The sequence below is a fragment of the Anomaloglossus baeobatrachus genome, chromosome 4 (assembly GCF_048569485.1).
Source record: "Anomaloglossus baeobatrachus isolate aAnoBae1 chromosome 4, aAnoBae1.hap1, whole genome shotgun sequence".
Taxonomy (NCBI): domain Eukaryota; kingdom Metazoa; phylum Chordata; class Amphibia; order Anura; family Aromobatidae; genus Anomaloglossus; species Anomaloglossus baeobatrachus.
This window is the reverse complement of record NC_134356.1, coordinates 458136957-458162265: the sequence shown is the minus strand read 5'-3', so window position 1 is coordinate 458162265 and position 25309 is coordinate 458136957. Positions and strand designations below refer to the sequence as shown.

The following is a 25309-nucleotide window of genomic DNA, read 5'->3' as shown; positions in this document are numbered from 1 at the left end:
CACTCCATCCTCAACCCAAAAAGGTCCCACAAGTTCATCTTTGATGATACCAGCCCATACCAGTACCCCACCTCCACCTTGCTGGCATCTGAGTCGAAGTGCAGCTCTCTGCCCTTTACTGATCCAACCTCTGGCCCATCCATCTGGCCAATCAAGAGTCACTCTCATTTCATCAGTCCATAAAACCTTTGAAAAATAAGTCTTAAGATATTTCTTGGCCCAGTCTTGACGTTTTATCTTATGTTTCTTGTTCAAAGGTAGTAGTTTTTCAGTCTTCCTTACCTTGGCCATGTCCCTGAGTATGGCACACCTTGTGCTTTTTGATACTCCAGTAACGTTGCAGCTCTGAAATATGGACAAACTGGTGGCAAATGGCATCTTGGCAGCTTCACGCTTGATTTTCCTCAATTCATGGGCAGTTATCTTGCACCTTTTTTGCCCAACACGCTTCTTGTGACCCTGTTGGCTATTTGCCATGAAACGCTTGATTGTTCGGTGATCACGCTTCAAAAGTTTGGCAATTTCAAAATTGCTGCATCCCTCTGCAAGACATGTCACAATTTTGGACTTTTCTGAGCCCGTCAAATCTCTCTTCTGACTCATTTTGCCAAAGGAAAGGAAGTTGCCTAATAATTAAGCACACCTTATATAGGGTGTTGATGTCATTACACCACACCCCTCCTCATTACAGAGATGCACATCACCTGATTTACTTAATTGGTAGTTTGCTCTCAAGGCTATAAAGCTTGGAGTAGGACAACATGTATAAAAATTATCATGTGATCAAAATACTCATTTGCCTAATAATTCTGCACACAGTTTATAGACCTGTGCTGTAGTGAATCTGCACATGTACACCTGACTATCACAAGAGCTATATCAAAGTCTGATACCAGTCTGATATTAATGTCCCATAATAAGGTCACAAATATCTATGATCTGAATACCTATTTAACTAGATGAAAAAGCAGCATAGGATTTACAGGACTGTGCAGACAGTCTCATGTTACTTTGCTTATAGTTTGTATTCTGACTCCATAAGTAAGATGTAAGTGTACGGTGCTTGAGACACCATTTCTGAGGCTGTCTCTTATACCACTATTTATAAGTAGAGACTTTGTCAGATCATTTAACTCAAATGCAGAGACATGTTTGAAGTTTTCAGAAGAAGTGGTTTATTTTTCAGCTGAATTCTTGTATTGTGCACAGTATAGTAGGTAAAAAAGACAATTCTGAATAAGAGCTGCATAGATATGATGTTAGCAAAATGGCTGACAGACTAGCTGGGGAAGAAGGGAGGGACTATTTACATCAGAGCAGCTACAGGGAGTGTGGGTGGACAATCTTCTAAAAAGGGCAAACCTTATAGTATAGCAACACAATGATAACAATATAATGATAATATAATATTGTATAATTCCCAAGTTATGAGACATAACAGTTTGCCTAAGAACTCGTACCTAGTCCTAAAATTGTACATGTACCTTTTCCTGCTCCTCAACAATCATAGAAAGTCTACAGAATGTATGCTCACAGTTTAGAGTATTGGAGTAGAGTATAATAGTTGCCAGATGTCTTTAATGGTTTTGTTACCATTGTTTTGAATGGTTTTGGAACAGTCATATACATTTTTTTATCATTTCAGACACCAGAAGAACGGACTTCTAGGAAATGCTTTCATTCCAATAAAAAGTCCCAGAACTATGTCCCCATGCAGGATTACTCCAGAATTCTCAACATTCCAGAATCAGTTGACTGGAGGGATTCAAAATGTGTGAACCCTGTAAAAAATCAAGGTTTTTGTGGATCTTGTTGGGCATTTGCCGCGGTATGAAAACTTTTTAGTGTACTATTAGAATAGCAATACATAACATAAATCTTTTAGACAGATTTACTAAGCTAAATGTGCCAGAATTTTGAGCCAAATATTGGAACGAATGCTTTGGGTCAAAGTTATTGTGTATTGAGAACACTTGATAAAGGGTTTGTCTACAGAAAAATTAGGTAAGGTTAAAAAGTGACTATATGGTCTGGAATATAATTTTAACTGCACCATGGAACAAAATAATTCATAAAAATACAACCCCAATTCAAAAAATGTTGGAATAGTGTATAACATGAGAACAAGAATACAAAGATTTGGAAATCTCTTCTTTTTATTCACAACAGAATATAAAACAGATCAAAAACTGAAAGATATTTTTCCATTTTCTTACATAAAATGTACTTATTAGAAATTGATGCTAACAAAAAATCTTAAAAAGGTTGGGACAGGGTTAAAGGGAACCAATCATCAGGATTTTCATGTATAACCTAAAGCCAGGGCTATACTGGCACTATCAGGCTGATTTTATACATACCATTAGTGGTCAGCTCAGATGTTTAATTTTTCACTAGCAGCACCTGTGTGAGGTCATACCCATGTGATCAGAAGGGGTGAGGCCTCAGTCAACAAAGCTGATACCAGGAAGCAACATTTTTTCGTTGGCTGAGGGCCCGTTTTTCAGGATCTGGGGCTCAGTCATGGCTTAATTTTTGTGTTTTGAGCTGACGTTTTTATTCATTCCAGTATTGTGCTATGTTTTGATGCCCTGTTATTGCATCTTTAAAAATTTTTGCTGCAACCAAAAACATAATTTTTTCGATACCAAATATGTGTATATTATTTTTTTTTTAACTATTTTATTTTCAATGAGGCGAAAGGGGTTGTGATTTGAACTTTTAGGGGTTTTTTTATTGTTTCATTTTTAAAAAACTTTTTTTGTTACTTTGTTACTTTTTTTATTTTACTAGTCCCTCTAGGGGACTTTATGGATGACCTGATGCTACTATGGCAACTATTGGCTCCTCGTGATCACGTCATGGGGCCTCCGATAGTGGCGAGGAATGGTGCGATCCTCGCTACAGCCATTTAAATTGCACTGATCTAATTGATCTAAGTGGCAAGCAGGTGCTGGTGGATTGCGCCTGTTAGCCCCACATGTCTGCAGTTTAAATCAGCAGACATGTGCATGGATCACCGCTGGTTCACCGCAGCAGCCGGTGGTGATTACCGCAACATGACCCAGGACGTACTGTCAAGGGAGAAATTTAGGTAAGACTGCTAATGGAGTCTTTGTTTAGGGTAGATCCAGAGGCACGGGCCAAATTAACTATCTACAGTTAGGTCCAGAAATATTTGGACAGTGACACAATTTTCGCGAGTTGGGCTCTGCATGCCACCACATTGGATTTGAAATGAAACCTCTACAACAGAATTCAAGTGCAGATTGTAACGTTTAATTTGAAGGTTTGAACAAAAATATCTGATAGAAATTGTAGGAATTGTACACATTTCTTTACAAACACTCCACATTTTAGGAGGTCAAAAGTAATTGGACAAAGAAACCAAACCCAAAAAAAAATATTTTATTTTCAATATTTTGTTGCGAATCCTTTGGAGGCAATCACTGCCTTAAGTCTGGAACCCATGGACATCACCAAACGCTGGGTTTCCTCCTTCTTAATGCTTTGCCAGGCCTTTACAGCCGCAGCCTTCAGGTCTTGCTTGCTGTGGGTCTTTCCGTCTTAAGTCTGGATTTGAGCAAGTGAAATGCATGCTCAATTGGGTTAAGATCTGGTGATTGACTTGGCCATTGCAGAATGTTCCACTTTTTTGCACTCATGAACTACTGGGTAGCTTTGGCTGTATGCTTGAGGTCATTGTCTATCTGTACTATGAAGCGCCGTCCGATCAACTTTGCGGCATTTGGCTGAATCTGGGCTGAAAGTATATCCCGGTACACTTCAGAATTCATCCGGCTACTCTTGTCTGCTGTTATGTCATCAATAAACACAAGTGACCCAGTGCCATTGAAAGCCATGCATGCCCATGCCATCACGTTGCCTCCACCATGTTTTACAGAGGATGTGGTGTGCCTTGGATTATGTGCCGTTCCCTTTCTTCTCCAAACTTTTTTCTTCCCATCATTCTGGTACAGGTTGATCTTGGTCTCATCTGTCCATAGAATACTTTTCCAGAACTGAGCTGGCTTCATGAGGTGTTTTTCAGCAAATTTAACTCTGGCCCGTCTATTTTTGGAATTGATGAATGGTTTGCATCTAGATGTGAACCCTTTGTATTTACTTTCATGGAGTCTTCTCTTTACTGTTGACTTAGAGACAGATACACCTACTTCACTGAGAGTGTTCTGGACTTCAGTTGATGTTGTGAACGGGTTTTTCTTCACCAAAGAAAGTATGCGGCGATCATCCACCACTGTTGTCATCCGTGGACGCCCAGGCCTTTTTGAGTTCCCAAGCTCACCAGTCAATTCCTTTTTTCTCAGAATGTACCCGACTGTTGATTTTGCTACTCCAAGCATGTCTGCTATCTCTCTGATGGATTTTTTCTTTTTTTTCAGCCTCAGGATGTTCTGCTTCACCTCAATTGAGAGTTCCTTAGACCGCATGTTGTCTCGTCACAGCAACAGCTTCCAAATGCAAAACCACACACCTGTAATCAACCCCAGACCTTTTAACTACTTCATTGATTACAGGTTAACGAGGGAGATGCCTTCAGAGTTAATTGCAGCCCTTAGAGTCCCTTGTCCAATTAGTTTTGGTCCCTTGAAAAAGAGGAGGCTATGCATTACAGAGCTATGATTCCTAAACCCTTTCTCCGATTTGGATGTGAAAACTCTCATATTGCAGCTGGGAGTGTGCACTTTCAGCCCATATTATATATATAATTGTATTTCTGAACATGTTTTTGTAAACAGCTAAAATAACAAAACTTGTGTCACTGTCCAAATATTTCTGGACCTAACTGTATACAGATATAATAAATGACTCAGAAATAATGACCACAGAGATTGTGTTCACTCTTTGAGCCAGTATAGGCGACTGACCCGTGTAATGAATAGCTCAGATATTAGTATAACATTTGAACCTTCAGACATGTACAAAATATCAAAATCTGTCTTTTCTCATACATCGAAACAGTATAGGTTGGTTTGGGGAGTTTAGAGACGTGCGTAGGAACATAGAAACACACATTTCATCCCACAGATAACACATTCCTTCTTTGTGTGAAACCACTGATAAGACTTTCACTCATCATAATGAAAGCCTTCACTGTTCATTGTTTGTACATTTGTTCACGAACTTCACTCTCCCTGGTTAACCCCCTCTTGAACATACAGCTTAGAATCATATTATGGCGTCTGTGCGATTGTCATATAGACACACAGATAATTATGCAACGACATCTATACTTTGATTATTTACATACACAGATAATCTTATTACATTTGAACAAACAATCTATAGCCCAGGCTACCCTCACAGTACCAGTACATCCTTGGTCGTAAAGGGGTTAATCAAAATTTTAAATTCTTTATGGAAACATTGGACATGAGGTCCTGAGGACTCAAGAGGAGAGGGACCATCCAGCTTGTTATTAGTGCACCACTAAAAGTCTTCACCTGATAATTTAGGGAAGTATTAAGACATGAGTGGCTATGGCATGGGCTGCTTACACATCTTGTAGTGATTAAAAATGGCTACAAGAGATATCCAAATCATACATACTTATTTTCTTTACACTTTACACAGGATGCCAACTTTTGTGGAATTGGGGTTGTAATACGCTTATACATTTTGAATGAAGATAGGACTATTTTCCATACTAATGTGCTGTACATCAATCGCTGTAAGTTCTACTACTGATGTTTTAGTAAAAATACATATTGGAACTGCTATAGAGCAACATAGTCTTAGATAACATTTTATATCTTTAAGGTTGGAGTATTTGAGTCACATCATTGTATCAAGACCAAAAAGCTGGTTGAATTCAGTGAGCAGCAGCTTGTAGACTGTGACAAAGGAAATGATGGTTGCTGTGGAGGAATGCCAGACAAAGCCATGGCATATATTACAAGTCACGGCATCATGCAAGAAAAAGAGTATGAATATTCAGGAAAGGTAAGCTTTTTGAATATTTTACAGACATTGTTCAAGATATAAAGATTGTCAATTAAGTCAAACAAGGACCTCTTGGTTGAACAAAGGTGGATCTAGACACTGGGGAACTACAGTGTACAAAAAGAAGACCACACAAATAAGAAAAACCATGAGGATCCCATTCTGAAAAGTCAGGAGAACTGATACTTGTCCATCCCCACAAATTAAAAGGAATCTGTCAAAAGACTTTTGCTATGTTTTCTGAGAGCAGCTTGAGGTAGGGCCTGAAACACTGATTTCAGGGATGTGTTAGTGTTTGTTCGCACGTAAATGCTGAAATTTGACAGCACATGTGCACTTCAAATCGCTGCAGAAAGACTGCGTAATGGATGCAGTGTTTCAGCAGGTTACATGCCGATTTCATGCGCTATGGATGCTGGCTCTCCCATAGACAGAGTGGGAGCTGCATCCATAGTGCAGAAATTAATTGACATGCTGCTTTTTTGAACGCACGGATTTGGGTCAAAATTTTAGCATCCAAATCGCTGTGTTCAAAAAAGCAACGTGCGCACGGATTATGCATAATCTACATAGATTGTGCTGGGGACGCAAGACGCATGCATTTACGCTGCAGTGCTAAACGCAGCGAAAATGCATGCTATTACGCAACGTGCACACGAACCCTTAGGTCTGCCGCTGTGCAGCACACATCAGCATATTTGACGGCGGGAGACCAACGAGCGCCGGTTCTGAGTGTGCAGGGAGCCATTGTTACACGGGTCGCTGGTGGCTGGCTGCTGCGGAGATCTACCTGATTGACAGCTCAACAGCGACCATGTAGCGACGGTCCATCGATCCTGACCATGTCGTATTGTTCTCGGGATCGCTGGTACGTCGCTATGTGTAACGGACCCTTAAACTATAGTGCCACCTATTGAGGGTAGCAATCCTAAGTCAATATCAACACTTTAACGAGCCATAAGACCTAGGATAGGAGTTCCAATCAGAAACACTATTTACACCCCATCAGTGCAAAGTAGGAGAGATAATATCATTAGTTAAGAGGCCTGACAGTGGGTCTAAGGCTAGGTTCACATTTCCGTTGTTTATGATCAGTCACAATCCGCCGCTCTGATACACAACGCAATCCGTCTGGCGGATTCCGTTGTTTCCCATAGACTTGTATGAGCGGCGGATTGCGACTGATGCCCTTGCATTGCATCCGCCGCCCCTGGAACAACTGACCGTATGGCGGAAGGAACGCAGCATGTAACGTTTTTTGAGCAGTGGAATCCTCTTGTTTTCACTGTGCATGCTCAAATCTTGTGTTTAATCATTCAAATGAATGTCTCTCTCTCTCTCTCGGCGGCAGAAAGATCAGCTGATCGCCCGGCGGCCGGCTTCTGTGAGCGATCAGCTGATCTCCTGGACATACCAATAAAGTAACTAGAGTAGATAGCAATAAATAAAATTATTTTATTGAAGACATTATTAAAAAAGACATTTTTTATATAAAAACAACATTTTTATGAAAAAATAGAAGAGAGGGGATGTTTGCCAATAAACAACCTTCCAATCACTGCTTCACTTTACATATGTGTGTAACCCAGAAAAACACTGATATTTACTTCAGATTATAGTGCAGAAAAAAGGGGGTTTTTTTAATAACATGCTGAAAGCAAGAAAAACTCCTAAAAAATATTGCACAATCCCAGGGAAAATTATTGCACAGCCCCAGGAAACAATGAAAAAGGGAACAAACAGTGGTTTATAGGACCTCAAGATGACAAATAGATATTGCACTCTCCCATAAATGCAAAGAAATCACAAGCAAGTATATGTTGCAAACCTTATCGCCAAAAATGGCTTACTTCTGGACAGAAGATTATATTATAAAGGAAGATTGAAGTTCACTTGCCCATACAGACAAAAAATATAAATGCCCAAAAGGGGTACAAATAAGAGGGCAGTGACAACAGAATTCATTAAAAAAGTTAGTACTGTCCAGAAAGAAATACTGGCTAGAGAAAGTATATGGAAGAGGTGCCAGCTAAAGATAAATGTAAGGAGGAAAATGGAATACACAAGCAGTCACAAACGGCTAATGCCTGACTTCCAAATACCATAGTAGGAGCAGATGGAAGGACAAATACCCTGACGGCCGTTTCGCCTAGGGCTTCTTCGTGAGGGTAACGAAGGGTGTGTGTACAGGGATTTTTATATCACTCATCTAGGCGGTAGATTCGGCGCTCGAGCTCCCGACCCCGCACCGGAAACACATGCTTTGGTGTCCAATGTCACTTCCGCCCGCTCTGAACACAGAGGGGAGGGAAGCGAGCACAGGACGCGTAGGCATGGTAACGGTCACGTGAGCCGCAGGCAGAGCGCACACCGCCGGATAAACAGTGTGCAGCATGAGTCGCTGCCCCACTCCCAAAGGGGAGAGACGCAGGGAAGCAGGCCACACAGTGTCTAATAGAAGGAGGACAGCATATAATATAAGAATCACATAGGAGGAAACAAACAATAGTGGATATACCAAGATATAGTGATAGTGTAGTTTAGTATAGACAAAAATATAAATGTGTGTACACATGCATCTGCATATAATATAATGATAATGATAATAATAATAAAACTGACTATATGTATGGGTGTAAATAAGGAAAAATGTGAAAAAAAGGGATGTGAATACTAAAGTAAAAATGTGAGGAAGCAAGATCATAAAAATCACATGAATTCCTTACACATAAAAAAGATATAAAGACAATGCAAAATTATAATGTGATAATATACAAACACACATGCAATTGAGGTGCATAGACACACACTCTCATCCATACATGCATACACAAATGAGCACCAACACATGTATGCACACACACACACACGTGCACACACACACACACACACACACACACACAGATATACACATGTGTAAACATAGGAAATCCTGTATAAACTATATATTGGTGATAGAAATCTACTATAACATCACTTAAGAAGAAAGCAATATGTAATAAGGTTCATATACCATATTCATATACTGTATTCACATATTGTGATTGTATAATACATGAAGACATACATTTGCAAACAGACACATACATAACCGCACACACGCACACACACACACACACACACACACACACACAGATACACACCCACACATGGGCAAGGAAGCTATATAAGCTATGTAGTGAGAAACTATTATGACATTCCTTAAATAATAAGGTGATATATAATAAAATTCAATGTACTATTTTCATAAACTATAATTGTGCAATACATAATGAAAATACATGTACAAACAACACACATGCGTGAAAACACACACACTCACATACCAAACAGACCCCACACACAATTTATGTACACGCACATATGTACACGCATGTGCACATGCCCATGTACACATACATACCAGGCAACACAACCACTCATCCCACCACATACATACAATTCCTCCATATGTGAAAAAAATCTTCATAAAGGGTGTTATTCCTCCAAGACAATATCTGTAGGAAGGAAAGGTGAGAATTAAAAACAAAAAAATCAAAAAGAAGGGAATTTTGTTACTTACCGTAAATTCCTTTTCTTCTAGCTCTTATTGGGAGACCCAGACGATTGGGTGTATAGCACTGCCTCCGGAGGCCACACAAAGCAATTACACTAAAAAGTGTAAGGCCCCTCCCCTTCTGGCTATACACCCCCAGTGGGATCACTGGCTCACCAGTTTTAGTGCAAAAGCAAGAAGGAGGAAAGCCAATAACTGGTTTAAACAAATTCACTCCGAGTAACATCGGAGAACTGAAAACCGTTCAACATGAACAACATGTGTACCCGCAAACAAACCAAAAATCCCGAAGGACAACAGGGCGGGTGCTGGGTCTCCCAATAAGAGCTAGAAGAAAAGGAATTTACGGTAAGTAACAAAATTCCCTTCTTCTTCGGCGCTCTATTGGGAGACCCAGACGATTGGGACGTCCAAAAGCTGTCCCTGGGTGGGTAAAGAAATACCTCATGTTAGAGCTGCAAAGACAGTCCTCCCCTACGGGGAGGCAACTGCCGCCTGCAGGACTCTTCTACCTAGGCTGGCGTCCGCCGAAGCATAGGTATGCACCTGATAATGTTTGGTGAAAGTGTGCAGACTCGACCAGGTAGCTGCCTGGCACACCTGTTGAGCCGTAGCCTGGTGTCGCAATGCCCAGGACGCACCCACGGCTCTGGTAGAATGGGCCTTCAGCCCTGATGGAACCGGAAGCCCAGCAGAACGGTAGGCTTCAAGAATTGGTTCTTTGATCCATCGAGCCAGGGTGGCCTTAGAAGACTGCGACCCTTTGCGCTTACCAGCGACAAGGACAAAGAGTGCATCCGAACGGCGCAGGGGCGCCATGCGGGAAATGTAGATTCTGAGTGCTCTCACCAGATCTAACAAATGTAAATCCTTCTCATACCGATGAACTGCATGAGGACAAAACGAAGGCAAAGAGATATCCTGATTAAGATGAAAAGAGGATACCACCTTCGGGAGAAACTCCTGAATGGGGCGCAGCACTACCTTGTCCTGGTGGAAGACCAGGAAGGGAGCCTTGGAAGACAGCGCTGCTAGCTCAGACACTCTCCGAAGAGATGTGATCGCTACCAGAAAAGCCACTTTCTGTGATAGTCTAGAAAGTGAAACCTCCCTCAGAGGCTCGAAGGGCGGCTTCTGGAGGGCAACTAGTACCCTGTTCAGATCCCATGGATCTAACGGCCGCTTGTACGGGGGAACGATATGGCAAACCCCCTGTAGGAACGTGCGCACCTTAGAAAGTCGTGCTAGACGCTTCTGAAAAAAGACGGATAGCGCCGAGACTTGTCCTTTAAGGGAGCCGAGCGACAAACCTTTTTCTAACCCAGATTGCAGGAAAGAAAGAAAGGTAGGCAATGCAAATGGCCAGGGAGACACTCCCTGAGCAGAGCACCAGGATAAGAATATCCTCCACGTTCTGTGGTAGATCTTAGCAGACGTGGGTTTCCTAGCCTGTCTCATGGTGGCAACGACCCCTTGGGGTAAGCCTGAAGACGCTAGGATCCAGGACTCAATGGCCACACAGTCAGGTTCAGGGCCGCAGAATTCCGATGGAAAAAAGGCCCTTGGGACAGTAAGTCTGGTCGGTCTGGTAGTGCCCACGGTTGGCCGACCGTGAGATGCCACAGATCCGGATACCACGCCCTCCTCGGCCAGTCTGGAGCGACGAGTATGACGCGGCTGCAGTCGGATCTGATCTTGCGTAACACTCTGGGCAAGAGTGCCAGAGGTGGAAACACATAAGGGAGCCGGAACTGCGACCAATCTTGCACTAGGGCGTCTGCTGCTAGAGCTCTTTGATCGCGAGACCGTGCCATGAAGGTTGGGACCTTGTTGTTGTGCCGGGACGCCATTAGGTCGACGTCCGGCCTTCCCCATCGGCGACAGATTTCCTGAAACACGTCCGGGTGAAGGGACCATTCCCCTGCGTCCATGCCCTGGCGACTGAGGAAGTCTGCTTCCCAGTTTTCTACGCCGGGGATGTGAACCGCGGATATGGTGGAGGCCGTGGCTTCCACCCACATCATAATCCGCCGGACTTCCTGGAAGGCTTGCCGACTGCGTGTCCCCCCTTGGTGATTGATGTATGCCACCGCTGTGGAGTTGTCCGATTGAATTCGGATCTGCTTCCCTTCCAGCCACTGTTGGAAGGCTAGTAGGGCAAGATACACTGCTCTGATTTCCAGAACATTGATCTGAAGGGTGGACTCCTGCTGAGTCCACGTACCCTGAGCCCTGTGGTGGAGAAACACTGCTCCCCACCCTGACAGACTCGCGTCTGTCGTGACCACCGCCCAGGACGGTGGTAGGAAGGATCTTCCCTGTGATAATGAGGTGGAAAGGAGCCACCACTGCAGAGTCCTTGGCCGTCTGGGAAAGGGAGACTTTCCTGTCCAGGGATGTTGACTTCCCGTCCCATTGGCGGAGAATGTCCCATTGAAGTGGACGCAGATGAAACTGCGCAAACGGAACCGCCTCTATTGCCGCCACCATCTTCCCGAGGAAGTGCATGAGGCGTCTTAAGGAGTGCGACTGACTTTGAAGGAGAGCCTGCACCCCAGTCTGTAGAGACCGCTGCTTGTCCAGCGGAAGCTTCACTATCGCTGAGAGAGTATGAAACTCCATGCCAAGATACGTTAGTGATTGGGTCGGTGACAGATTTGACTTTGGGAAGTTGATGATCCACCCGAACGCCTGGAGAGTCTCCAGTGCAACATTCAGGCTGAGTTGGCATGCCTCTTGAGAGGGTGCCTTGACCAGTAGATCGTCCAAGTAAGGGATCACAGAGTGTCCGTGAGAGTGCAAGACTGCTACCACTGCCGCCATGATCTTGGTGAACACCCGAGGGGCTGTCGCCAGACCAAATGGCAGAGCTACGAACTGAAGATGGTCGTCTCCTATCACGAAGCGTAGAAAGCGTTGGTGCTCTGTAGCAATCGGCACGTGGAGATAAGCATCTTTGATGTCTATTGATGCTAGGAAATCTCCTTGAGACATTGAGGCAATGACTGAGCGGAGGGATTCCATCCGGAACCGCCTGGCGTTCACATGCTTGTTGAGCAGCTTTAGGTCCAGAACAGGACGGAATGAGCCGTCCTTTTTTGGAACCACAAAGAGATTGGAGTAAAATCCTCGCCCCCGTTCCTGAGGGGGGACAGGGATCACGACTCCTTCTGCTCTTAGAGAGTCCACCGCCTGCAGCAGGGCATCTGCTCGGTTGGGGTGTGGGGAGGTTCTGAAGAACCGAAGTGGAGGCCGAGAACTGAACTCGATTCTGTACCCGCGAGACAAAATGTCTGTTACCCACCGGTCTTTGACCTGTGACAGCCAAATGTCGCAAAAGCGGGAGAGCCTGCCACCGACCGAGGATGCGGAGGGAGGAGGCCGAAAGTCATGAGGTAGCCGCTTTGGAAGCGGTTCCTCCATTTGCTTTCCTGGGGCGTGAGTGAGCCCGCCAGGAATCTGAGCTCCCTTGTTCTTTCTGAGTCCTTTTGGACGAGGAGAATTGGGCCTTGCCCGAGCCTCGAAAGGAGCGAAACCTCGACTGCCACTTTTTCTGTTGAGGTTTACTTGCCCTGGGCTGTGGTAAGGAAGAGTCCTTACCCTTGGACTGTTTTATGATTTCAGCCAATGGCTCACCAAACAGTCTGTCTCTAGATAATGGCAAGCTGGTTAAGCATTTTTTGGAACCAGCATCTGCTTTCCAGTCCTTTAACCACAAGGCTCTGCGCAAAACCACAGAATTGGCGGACGACATAGCGGTACGGCTCGTAGATTCTAGGACAGCATTGATAGCATAGGTCGCAGACGCAGACATTTGCGAAGTTAGGGACGCCACCTGCGGTACTGCTGGATGTATGACAGCATCCACCTGTGCTAAACCAGCTGAAATAGCTTGGAGTGCCCACACGGCCGCGAATGCTGGAGCAAACGACGCGCCGATAGCTTCATAGACAGATTTCAACCAAAGGTCCATCTGTCTGTCGTTAGCATCTTTAAGTGAAGCGCCATCCTCTACTGCGACTATGGGTCTAGCCGCAAGCTTGGAAATTGGGGGATCCACCTTTGGACACTGGGTCCAGCGTTTGGCCACCTCAGAGGGAAAAGGATAACGGGTATCCTTAGAACGTTTAGAGAAACGCTTGTCTGGGTGAGCGTCGTGTTTCTGGATTGATTCTCTGAAGTCAGAGTGGTCCAAAAAAGCACTTAATTTACGCTTGGGATACAGGAAATGGAACTTCTCCTGCTGTGCAGCTGCCTCCTCTGCTGAAGGAGCTGGGGGAGAAATATCCAACAGCCTATTAATTGCCGATATAAGGTCATTAACCATGGCGTCACCATCAGGGGCATCCAGATTGAGAGGGGCCTCAGGATTAGAATCCTGATCACCGTCCTCAGTCTCATCACAGAGAGACTCTGCTCGCTGAGACCCTGAGCAGTGTGATGACGTCGAGGGTCTTTCCCAGCGAGCTCGCTTAGGCTGGCTGGGACTGTCATCTGAGTCAGAGACTTCAGCCTGTGATGCTTGAGACCCCCTTGAAGTACGGATTAGTTCCAACTGAGGGGGACCGGGGAACATAGGCACAGCAGTGTCCATGATCTGAGTAACTGGCCTGGACTGCAAGGTCTCCAGGATTTTTGTCATAGTCACAGACATTTTATCGGCAAAAACTGCAAAGTCTGTCCCCGTCACCGGGGCAGGGTTCACAGGCGTCTCTGCCTGGGCCACTACCACCATAGGCTCTGGCTGACGAAGTGCCACTGGGACTGAACATTGCACACAATGAGAGTCGTTGGAGCCTGCTGGTAGATTAGCCCCACATGCTGTACAAGCAATGTATACAGCCCGTGCCTTGGCACTCTTGCGTTTTGCGGATGACATGTTGCTGCCTCCTCAGAGCAGTACAGGGTGTCCAGCCAAGAAGCGACCTTACAGTGCAACTATATATATATATATGGTACCAAGAAAAAAGTACACTAATATAACACTGAGGCACTAGTGGGGCCAGCACTAAAATGCTGCTTACCGCCCGCTTAGGAGCGTGTGTGTGGTCGCCGAAATCCCTTTAGTCTGGGTCTCCCAGAGCCTGCTGCCTTTCCCCAGCCAGACTGCATGTGTAATGGCTGCCGGCGTCCTTGTGGAGAGGGGGGGCGGGCCCTGGGCGTATACAGACGAAGAGCGGGAAGCCTGCTTCCCACTGTGCCTAGTGAGAGGGCTGGAGCATGTAAATAAAGCTCCAGCCCTCGGCGCTGCCGATTGAGCAGCGTCTCTCCCCTACCCTGATTGACAGGGTGGGGGCGGGAACGAAGCGGCGCTAGGCCGCAGAAGCCGGGGGCTAAAGTTAGAAGCGCCGCCGCCGTAAAAGCGCGGTCGGCGCAAAGTCCCCGGCGCACCACAAGTCGCAGCTGCGCCGCCGCTCCAGGAGCGGTCGGCGCAGTAGTTCCCAACATGTAACGTCACTCAGCAAAGCTGCAGTGACCTAACCCCAGCGCACAGCGCTACTGTCCCCGGCGCACTATAACGCTCAGCAAGCCTTGAGAGTGTCCGTGCCTGCCGGGGACACAGAGTACCTGAAAGTTGCAGGGCCTTGTCCCTGAACGGCACTCCCGCTCCAAATCCAGCAGGTTCTCTGGGTCTGTGGATGGAGCCCGGCCCCAGGGCTTGGGGGCCGGCAAGATCCCACTTCCACAGAGCCCTCCAGGGGATGTGGAAGGAAAACAGCATGTGGGCTCCAGCCTCTGTACCAGCAATAGGTACCTCAACCTTACAAGCACCACCGCGGGTGAGAAGGGAGCATGCTGGGGGCCCCATATGGGCCCTCTTTTCTTCCATCCGATATAGCCAGCAGCTACTGCTGACTACAAACAGTGGAGCTATGCGTGGATGTCTGACCTCCTTCGCACAAAGCAGAAAACTGGTGAGCCAGTGATCCCACTGGGGGTGTATAGCCAGAAGGGGAGGGGCCTTACACTTTTTAGTGTAATTGCTTTGTGTGGCCTCCGGAGGCAGTGCTATACACCCAATCGTCTGGGTCTCCCAATAGAGCGCCGAAGAAATAAAAAAATGTTTATTAAATAAAAACAGGATAAAAGATTAAAAAACGACACCCTATTGAACTAGTGGTATTTACAAAAATGACGCAAAACTAAGTACTTCATTAAGGCCTTTTGGTCGGATACTATCAATAGTCATGATCCACCTTGTCTCTAATTGTGAAAGCTTTTTCTTCATATCCCCTCCACGTTGGTCTTGGGAGATACAATCAATGCCGAAGGCTCGCAAAAGGCTGCCGTTGCAAGCATGTACCAATTTGAAATGTTTTGCCAAGGGTTTCAGGATGGAAGGGTCATCAACATCAATAGCATGATTGATGTCCCTGACGTGTTCCCGTATTTGTACTCTAAGAGGTCGCGAGGTCAATCCTATGTATATCTTCTTGCAAGGGCAATAGGCATAGTATACCACATATGTGGTGTTGCATGTGATATGTCTGGTGATCCTGAATTCTCGCAATCCGCTCGCAGATGAAAAATGAGTGTTCCTTACCATGTTAGGGCATGCGATACATGTACCACAAGGATAGAAACCCCATTTGGGTCACTTAGATCCAAAGGTCACTGACGATTTTGGTCCCTCATAATTACTATGTGTCAGCAAATCCTTTAAATTGTTAGACCTCCTGTAGGTTATGTTCGGTCTACTCATGGTACATTTATTCAAGGTATTATCTGCCCGAATAATAGGCCAAAATTTTTGAAGAGCTTCTGACACCTCCTTCCATCTACAGCTGTAGGTTGAAATAAATCTTACCTGCTGTGTAGACTCTTCTCGTCGTCTAGGGCAAAGCAGCTCATCTCTGTTGCTCTTTAATGCACGCTGATATCCCTTCTTAATAGATCTTCTGTAGTATCCTCTATCGTGGAATCTGGAGGCCAAGTCTTCAGCCTGTTTGAAGAATGTAGTCCTTGATGAACATATCCGACGTGTTCTAAGAAATTGACCTGTTGGAATACTTTGTATTAAAGCCTGTGGGTGGGATGAGGTCGCATGTAACACCAGCTTTTGAGAGCGATCAGCTGATCGTTCACAATAGCCGGCCGATCAACTGATCGTTCACAGAAGCCGGCCGCTGGGCGATCAGCTGATCGCTCTCAAAAGCCGGTGGTCGGGAGATCATCTGATCGCTCTCAAAAGCCGGCGGACAGCTATTGTGAACGATCAGCTGATCGTTCTCTCTCTCTCATTTTACAACGGAATCCGCTTTATCATGACAATGAATTACAATTCTTGTCATGCATTGTACAACGCATCAGTCACAAGCATCAAGCAACGAATGTGACTGATGCAAAACAACGGAAATGTGAACCTAGCCTAAGGGAGAACATTTCTCCTTGTGAAGCATGCCAAGGTAACATTAGGAGACATATGGGACATGCAATACTCCTCTGAAATATTCAAATAGCTTCTCCAAAAAAGATGACTTTAAGTCTAGTGCCACTTATTGGGAGTAGTAGTCCTAAAAATAAATATTGACAATTTAATGAGCCTTGCCATATGGCTTAAGATAGAAGCCAAATCGTTTGAGGGTCTGCTCCTCATCAGTAAAAAGCAGCTAATTGCATATTTAAATTTTCTACTCCTAAGTATAAGAGGCCACTCACAGCATAATCAGATCTTCTGCTTCGCACTGACGAGGGGCAAACACCCAAAAACCTGTCTGCAAATTGAGTGTGTGGTTTGACTTCTTACCTTAAGGCTATGTGCACACTAGAAAAGTGATTTTTTCAATAAAATTTGTTGAGAAACTTCTGGGAGTTGAAGATTACCGCACCTGTGGTAAAAAAAACGCACCAAAACCGCGGGAAAAACGCATGCGGTTTTGCCGTGTTTTTGCAGCGTTTTTTCCACAGGTTGGTCCCTGCGTTTTTTTCATGCTGTAACTGCAATAAATAATATAGATAATAGATAGATAATCGATAGATAGATAGATAGATAGATAGATAGGCAGACAGCTAATGGATAGAGGGAAAGATGGATAGATGAATAGATAGAGAGATAGATAGATAGATAGATAGATGAGAAAGACTTATATAATGTCCCACCTCCCTGCATATTCTAAGCTGGCACCCTTTAGTGACTTTCATGTGGCACTAAAAGGGTGCTTAGCCTTGTATTTAGCCAAAAAATAAATAATTAAAAAAAAAAACATGTGGGGTCCCCCATATCTTTTGTAGCCAGCTAGTGTAAAGCAGACGGCTGCAGCCTGCAGACCACAGCTGGCAGCTTTACCTTGGCTGGTAATCCAAAACAGAGGGCACCCCACGCTGTTATTTTACATTAAATAAATAATTTAAAACAAAATACGTGGGGTCCCCCCCAAATTGGATCACCAGCCAAGGTAAAGTGGACAGCTGTGGTCTGGTATTCTCAGACTAGGGAGGTCCACTGTTATTGGACACTCCCCAGCCTAAAAATAGCAGGCCACAGCTGACCCAGAAGTGGCGCATCCATTAGACATGTTAATCCTGGCACTTCGCCCCAACTCATCCCATTGCCCTGGTGCGGTGGCAAACGAGGTATATGGGGTTGATGCCAGATGTGTAATGTCACCTGGCATCAAGCCCTGGGGTTAGTGATGTCACGGCGTCTATCAGATACCCGACATCACTAACCCAGTCAGTAAGAAATAAAAAATAGACAAAAAAAGTTTTATTTGAAAAAACACTCCCCAAAACATTCCCTCTTTCACCAATTTATTGAAAAGAACAACCAATTCCAGGTCCAGTGTAATCCAATAAGGGGGTCAAACGACGAGCTGTACCATAGTCACTTTCCCAGTCAATGAAGAACAAAATGTTCCCCATCAGCTGGCAGAGCAGTGCAGTGACCTGAGCTAACATCAATAGGTCAGCCAAGGTCACTGCAGGGGATGACGAACGTTGACTTCAGGAGGTTAGATGAGATACCTGCAGTGACTATCTCCTGCACTGCTGACGTCAGCGCTGTCACTGACTTCTATGCCCACTGCGTTCTCAGCAGCATCGCGAGAGCCTGTGACGTCACCGCTAGTGACAGTCTCGGGCCGCCCGCGAGATGAGCATAGACGGCAGTGACAGCGCTGACGTCAGAAGAGCAGGAGATCGTCACAGCTGGTAATGATCTCATCTAACCTCCTGACAGCAGCGCTCGTCATCCCCGCGGCTGTACGCACTGCAGTGTGACAATCTGCTGATACTGCGGGCAGACACTGACACTGCTATGTGGGCAGCCGCGGGGCTGGAGCAGGACACAAACTGCACGGGCACCTGGAGGTCACACGGAAGTGCTTATGTGCGGCGTCCAGGGAGTGTGACGTGTGTGTGTTTACTCTGCTCCGCTTCCTGTCATAATGACAACACTTTCCTGCAAAATGCAGGCAGTGATGAACATTAGCGCAGGTAAATCGCGGCTATACCGAGGGTATACCGCACATCATTTGCTATCTCCGGTATACCCGCGGTATTTCGCAATTACATTACAGTGAATGGAGTGAAATACTGCAGGTACCTGCGGAAAAGAAGTGAAATGCAAATTTTCTCAAGAAATTTTCTCAAGAAATTCTGCAGAAAGAATTTTCTTGAGAAAAAAACGCAGTGTGCGCACAGCTATTTTTTTCCCATAGGTTTTGCTGGGAAATGTCTGCAGAAAGGTTACAAACATTTCTCAAGAAATTTCTGCAGCAAAACCGCGGGTAAAACTGCAGATAAAAGCGCAGTGTGCGCACAAGGCCTAAGTCACGTGGCAAACCTTTAAAGAGTTGATGTTAACTTTTAAGATTGCTACATTTAATAGGTGGTACTTGAGTTCAAGTACACTTCTCTAAAGAGGCTATTTGGATAATACCTGTACACTTTTTGCTGGATCTATTAAAACATCAAAGTTATGCATTCATTCTCACTTCTAGATTTGTTAAGGTTGGATTACAGTGCTGTCCTTGAGCACTGAATGGCATTAACAGCACTTCTGGCATTACTTTGTACATGTGTGTTCCATTAGAGAGCCGCCGCCAGACAAACACAAGGATCGGCAGTCCAAAACCAGGCATGCTGAGACCTTTAACTTCTCCCGACAGTCGTCTGTGGCCCTCATACATATAAAGAGTGTCGCTGAACTCGTCAATATTGATGAGTTCAGCTGACAATAGTCTGATGTCCATGGGAGGGCTTAGTATACAGTAATGCGTAATATTCACACTAAGTTTCCTCTCTGCTTGCTAGTTTGAGAGGTTATCATTAGAGATGAGCTAACCTATAGAAGTTTGGTTCGGCGGCTGCAGCCGAACCGTACCGCTATTGGTTCGAACTTGGCCCGAACCCCATTTGAAATCCCCGAATACTTCTGGGGGAGGGTGTGAGGGGTTTTCAAAAAATGTTGTGAGGTTGCACTCTACATCTGATAACGCTGTTGTTACCCCCAGAGCGAGCTGTTCAAACACTTCAAGGGGCTCGAATTGGGCTTAATACCGAGCGTTCCCAAGCACAGCGATAATCGCGCAAGTGGTCAGCAGATGTAAAGCATCCGAACTCTGAACCCAAACTTTGGGGGTTTTTAAAAGTTGGCCCGAAAACCAAACACCAAACATCAGGTTCGCTTATCTCTAATAATCATATAACTGCTCATATGCGATCATACCTCTTTAACCTATTGTGAGGTCTTAGTGCTTGTTACTGTCTCCCTTGATTCCTAACATTACAACACCTGTGGAAAGTAAAAACCTTACGCCTTTTTATTGGAAAGAGAGATGGCGGCTTTCCATGTTTATAACTGTTCTAGTAAGGTAGGAAAAAAGCCTGATATTTTTAGATAGCAGTGTTCATATAAATGATTGTGTTAAATGAATTACATTTAATAACCAGCAAATCACATCTGTTTCTATATTATCCAGCAATTTCAGTGTTTGTTCAAGCCTGACAATGCTTTAGGCTTCAATGTGACCAAATATTACATTCTGCCTGGAGAAGACAATATGGCACTGTCCCTGGCATTTGATGGACCAATGGCAGTTGGAATTGATGCAAGTGATGACTTTCAGCTGTATTGTAATGGTAAGTTATAGCTGGTAAAAGTCAAATTCAACTCCATTTTATCAACTAAAAATTACTAGTTAAAAAACAAACATTGTGAAACAGTCTGCATACTGCACACCATAAATGAATGACATATAGTTAGGAATGCTTCCTGTGAGTGTAAACTATACTGTATATTAATAGAGTACATGTGAAATGAACTATCATAACGTATATATTATGATTTTAGGCATTTTTGAAGGTGGATGTACTACAGACCCAAATCATGCCGTTATTATTGTTGGATATGGTACGGAACATGACGAGGAGTCTAATGAAGATATAGATTACTGGATAGTAAGGAACAGGTAAATGCTTACCCACTGACCTTATAGAATCAAGTAGTGCATTTAATAAATTGTATTGACTACATGGAAGATTAGTATGTAGATTACTGAATAGTAAAAGCAAACTAAATTATTTGTAAGCTTTTTGAGGGTAAATTCATTGGTGTAGCTTGAAGTACTTAGGTTACCATTCAAAAACTGTACTCTACACAGCCCAAACATCAAAGTGTTTATGAGAACACTTTGAAAAGTCACCAAATGTTTGTGCAAGCCAAAGTTGAGCATTAATTTTGCGACTTTTGCTGTTTTTATGGGTTTTCAGACCATCTCAGAAAAAAATTACCCCCTTGCCATTCAATTAATTACCAGACATGGCGCACTTTATACAAGAATGTTACTATAGTCTGTGACTGGAGTAAGATTTCTGGCAAGGCAGGTAGAGGTACTTGACACTTGTAAGATGCACCTGATTCATTAAATGCCAGATGCCTCTTAAGGAATCAGATCCCTTCTTTAAAACTAACGTGTATAACACCAGTCTTAATGAATCAGGGCCACAGAGTATGTTCATAGTGGCCCTATTCATCAAGACTGGCAATTTTCTTGGCAGTCTTGATGAGGGAGTGTGAGAGTCAGATGCTTTTGATTCATTAAGAGGCTCCATGACCCATGCTAGAAATCTTACTCTAGTCCTTGACTGGAGTAATATTTCTAGCGTAAGTAAGGCCACAGCTCATAATGAATTAGATCATGTTCTTACTGAATCCTGGTCACACCTCAGCTCTGCCACAATCGGCCAAACTGCTGTAAAAACACCAAAAGTCGCTAAATGTTTGCTCAACTATGAGTTGCGCTAAATATTTGTGACCTGTTAGTGCAATTTACACCAGAATTCTATCTAAATTGATTTGATGAATCGGTGCCATTGAGTATTTACTACAAATGGTCTTGTGGAAATTCAGATGAGTGGAAAAAATTCTCAGTTGCAGAAATTTCTTGAGCAATATCTGCAGCGTGGGAGTTCAGTATAAAATGTCCAAATACTTGGATACTGTGCATTATTTGCCATCTCCTCAGTCAAACAGCTGTAAGTTATTGTGCATTCTAAGGTTATTCGTCAATGCTATGTTTAGATAAGTGTATTATGTGCAGGGATTGAAACTATGGATTGGTTTGCTTGTCTAATTGTGTAGGCTTTTTCTAATTTCTCCCTTCCCTTGTTTTTCTTACAGCTGGGGTGAAGACTGGGGTGATAAGGGTTATGTGAAGATGAGGCGTAATACGAATACGTGTGGTATAGCAACAGAGGCTTCTTCAGTGGATTTGACACGCTAATGTCTAAAATCAATCAGATCTATATGATGTATCATAAAGCAAATCCTGGTAATCGCAGCTACAGTACCTGTAATTGAATCTTCTTTAGAGCTTTTCAATATATGGCTATATTGATATTTTTTTTGGATATTTGATATGAATAAAAAAATGATGCATAACCAAACTTGTTGTGGCCCCTTAATTCACAGGACACACTGGGATCCGAGAGATAGGAGCACAACCAATCCTAAACTGAAGGCAAGGTCTAGCAATATCCCATTATTTTACAAGATGGCGAGAGCACTTTAAAGCCCGCTTTACACGCTACAATAAATCTTACGATGTGTCGGCGGGGTCACGACGTAAGTGACGCACATCCGGCATCGTAAGTATGATTGTAGCGTGTTAAACCTCCGTGCAATTGCGATTGAACGAAAATCCATTCATCGCATGCACGTCGTTCATTCCTCAAAAAATGAACGTGAGGTTGTGCAATGTTCCTGAGGCAGCACACATCGCAGTGTGTGACACCCCGGGAACATTGAACAACAGCTTACCTTCGTCCGCGGCTCCCGCCGACAATGCGGAAGGAAGGAGGTGGGCGGGATGTTTACGTCCCGCTCATCTCCGCCCCTCCGCTTCTATTGGCCAGCTGCCACGTGACGTCGATGTGACGCCGAACGTCCCTCCCACTCCAGGAAGTGGACGTTCGCCGCCCACATCGGGGTCGTATGGTAGGTAAGTACGGGTGACGGGGGTTAATCGTCTGTGCGGCACGTTCAACAAATTGAACGTGCCGCACATACGATGGGGGCGTTGCAAATCGCATACGATATTGTATGCGAAATTGCAACGTGTAAAGCAGGCTTAAGGTGTGGAATCTTTTCAGGGATTTGTGTCTGCACTGATGTGCTCTCCCTGTGCTGTAACATCTCACTGCCGGAGACAGATTCTGGATTGACATCTGATAAGGCATAAAATCCAAGCAATATTACTATAATAAAACCCAAATAAGACCTCTAAATAATACAGTATTACCTGTAATAGTCTTTTGGGTAACTCCATGTTTTTTGTAGACAGGTTGTTGTCCCTAAAAATAACAATGGAATGTCTCATTTTTATCCACATCAGGGATCATTTGCCTTTCGAAAAATAATGTGATCCAGGATGCCACATATGCCACCCATGTGTCAACCAAGTGGAGCCTGTGTTTTGGTTTTCTTTTACAGTTTTTTTTGTTTTGCATACAAAAAAAAGCAGAAATCAAAATGATGGAATGGACAAAAGAACAAAAAACAGATACAAATCAGATCTAGCACATTGATGTAAAACAGTGTTTTTGTTTTTTATTATCCAAGAAAGAATGTCTAAACAAGGCCTAAAGGCCACTTTAAACGCTGCGACATCGCTCAAGTAATCTCGTTGGGGTCGCGGAATTTGTGACGCACATCCGGCCACTTTAGCGATATCGTTGCGTGTGACACCTATGAGCGATTTTGAATCGTCGCAAAAACGTTCAAAATCACTCATCGGTTACATGCCCCCCTATTCTCGATTATCGCTGCTGCAGCTAGCGATGTAGTTCCTCGATGCAGCGGCAGCACACATCGCTATGTGTGACACTGCAGGAACAAGAAACCTCACCCTACCCGCGGCCGCCGGCAATGAGGAAGGAAGGAGGTTGGCAGAATGTTACGTCCCGCTCATCTCCGCCCCTCCGCTTCTATTGGGCGGCGGTTCAGTGACGCTGCTGTGACGTCGCTGTGACGCTGAACGAACCGCCCACTTAGAAAGGAGGCGGTTTGCCTGTCACAGCGACGTTGCTAGGCAGGTAAGTAATGTTACGGGTCTGCGCGATGTTGTGCGCCACGGGCAGCGATTTGCCCATGTCGCACAACCGATGGGGGTGGGTACGCACGCTAGAGATATCGGTCACGATATCGCAGCATGTAAAGCGTCCTTTAGTCCTTGTTTGTACTCCGGTATTTCAAATCAGTTTTTCTAAGCTAAAATCATGAGTGAAACTTGCACAGAGAGACATATTACCGAGATTCACATCTTGTCTATTGTAGAGTTACTTCAGGTCTTAGCTTAGAAATACTGATTAAATACTGACCACTGCAACAGCAAGAAAGGTTGTCATTAGTGATGAATAAACCTGGACTGTAGAATTTGGGAACTGTAGGGATACCTAGTATCTGTGCACCAACCCCAATCACGGAGTTCTCAGGGAACTGTAACTTGGCATAGGATCCTCCCATAATGTGATAACCAGAACAGATAAAGCATACGGCTACAGGCTGCACGCCCCAGCCATGTGCTTATTTTGGCTGTGTACCAAAGTAAGTGGGACCCCATGCAGCTTTTTTAAAAATTATTTCAGTAAATGATTTTAAAAAATGGCGTGCAGTCCCCCCCAAATTTGATACACAGCTATGATAAAGCCCGACAGCTGGGGGCTGGTATTCTCAGTCTAAGGGCCCCCAGCCTAAAAACAGCAGCCAGTAGCCACCCAGAATTGTCGCATCCATTAGATGCGACAATCCCGGCACTTTACCTGAGGTGAAGTCACTGAGTTCAATGAGGTCAACTGAGGTCAGGTTACCTGTGGTCATTGATGTTTTACCATGGGAAACTCCAGCTGTGGTTGCAGATAAATTGAGTGATGTCACCGCTCACAGCTGCGGCCCTCTGCCTGAAGCCAAAGGGTGAGGACATGTTCTGTGCCCATGCACTGTGACTTCAGTATATAGCAGAGCCAGAATCATTGTGGGACCTCTTCCGTATTATGTTGGAACTGAGTGATTTTGGGGTTAATAAATTGGAGAAAGAGGTTTTTTTTATATTTTATTTAAAATGAAAAATTTTTTTGGTGTTTTTGTTTATTTCTTTTTACTTACATAGAGGCCTCTCATTACTAATCTAGGTCTTAGTGGCAGCTGTGAGCTGTTATTAACCCCTTATATTACCCTGATTGCCACTGCAGTAGGGCAATAGGGATCACTTGGGTAAAGTCCCAGAACTGTCACATCTAATGGATGCGACAATTCTGGGTGGCTGCAGGCTGCTATTTTTAGGCTGGGGG

The 25309-nt window shown here is 44.4% G+C and overlaps 1 protein-coding gene across 1 annotated transcript in view; it reads left to right on the top strand.

Annotated features, from left to right (window-relative positions):
* The window catches only part of LOC142301676 (cathepsin L-like peptidase), a 40724-nt gene extending 18316 nt beyond the window's left edge, over window positions 1-22408 (top strand). The window contains exons 4-8 of the mRNA XM_075342693.1: window positions 1646-1828; window positions 5782-5964; window positions 20443-20602; window positions 20814-20931; window positions 22143-22408. Coding sequence (XP_075198808.1) covers window positions 1646-1828; window positions 5782-5964; window positions 20443-20602; window positions 20814-20931; window positions 22143-22245 — 747 coding nt within the window. The 3' untranslated portion in view covers window positions 22246-22408. The remainder of the gene's footprint in view (window positions 1-1645; window positions 1829-5781; window positions 5965-20442; window positions 20603-20813; window positions 20932-22142) is intronic.
* The last annotated feature ends 2901 nt before the right edge of the window (window positions 22409-25309 follow it).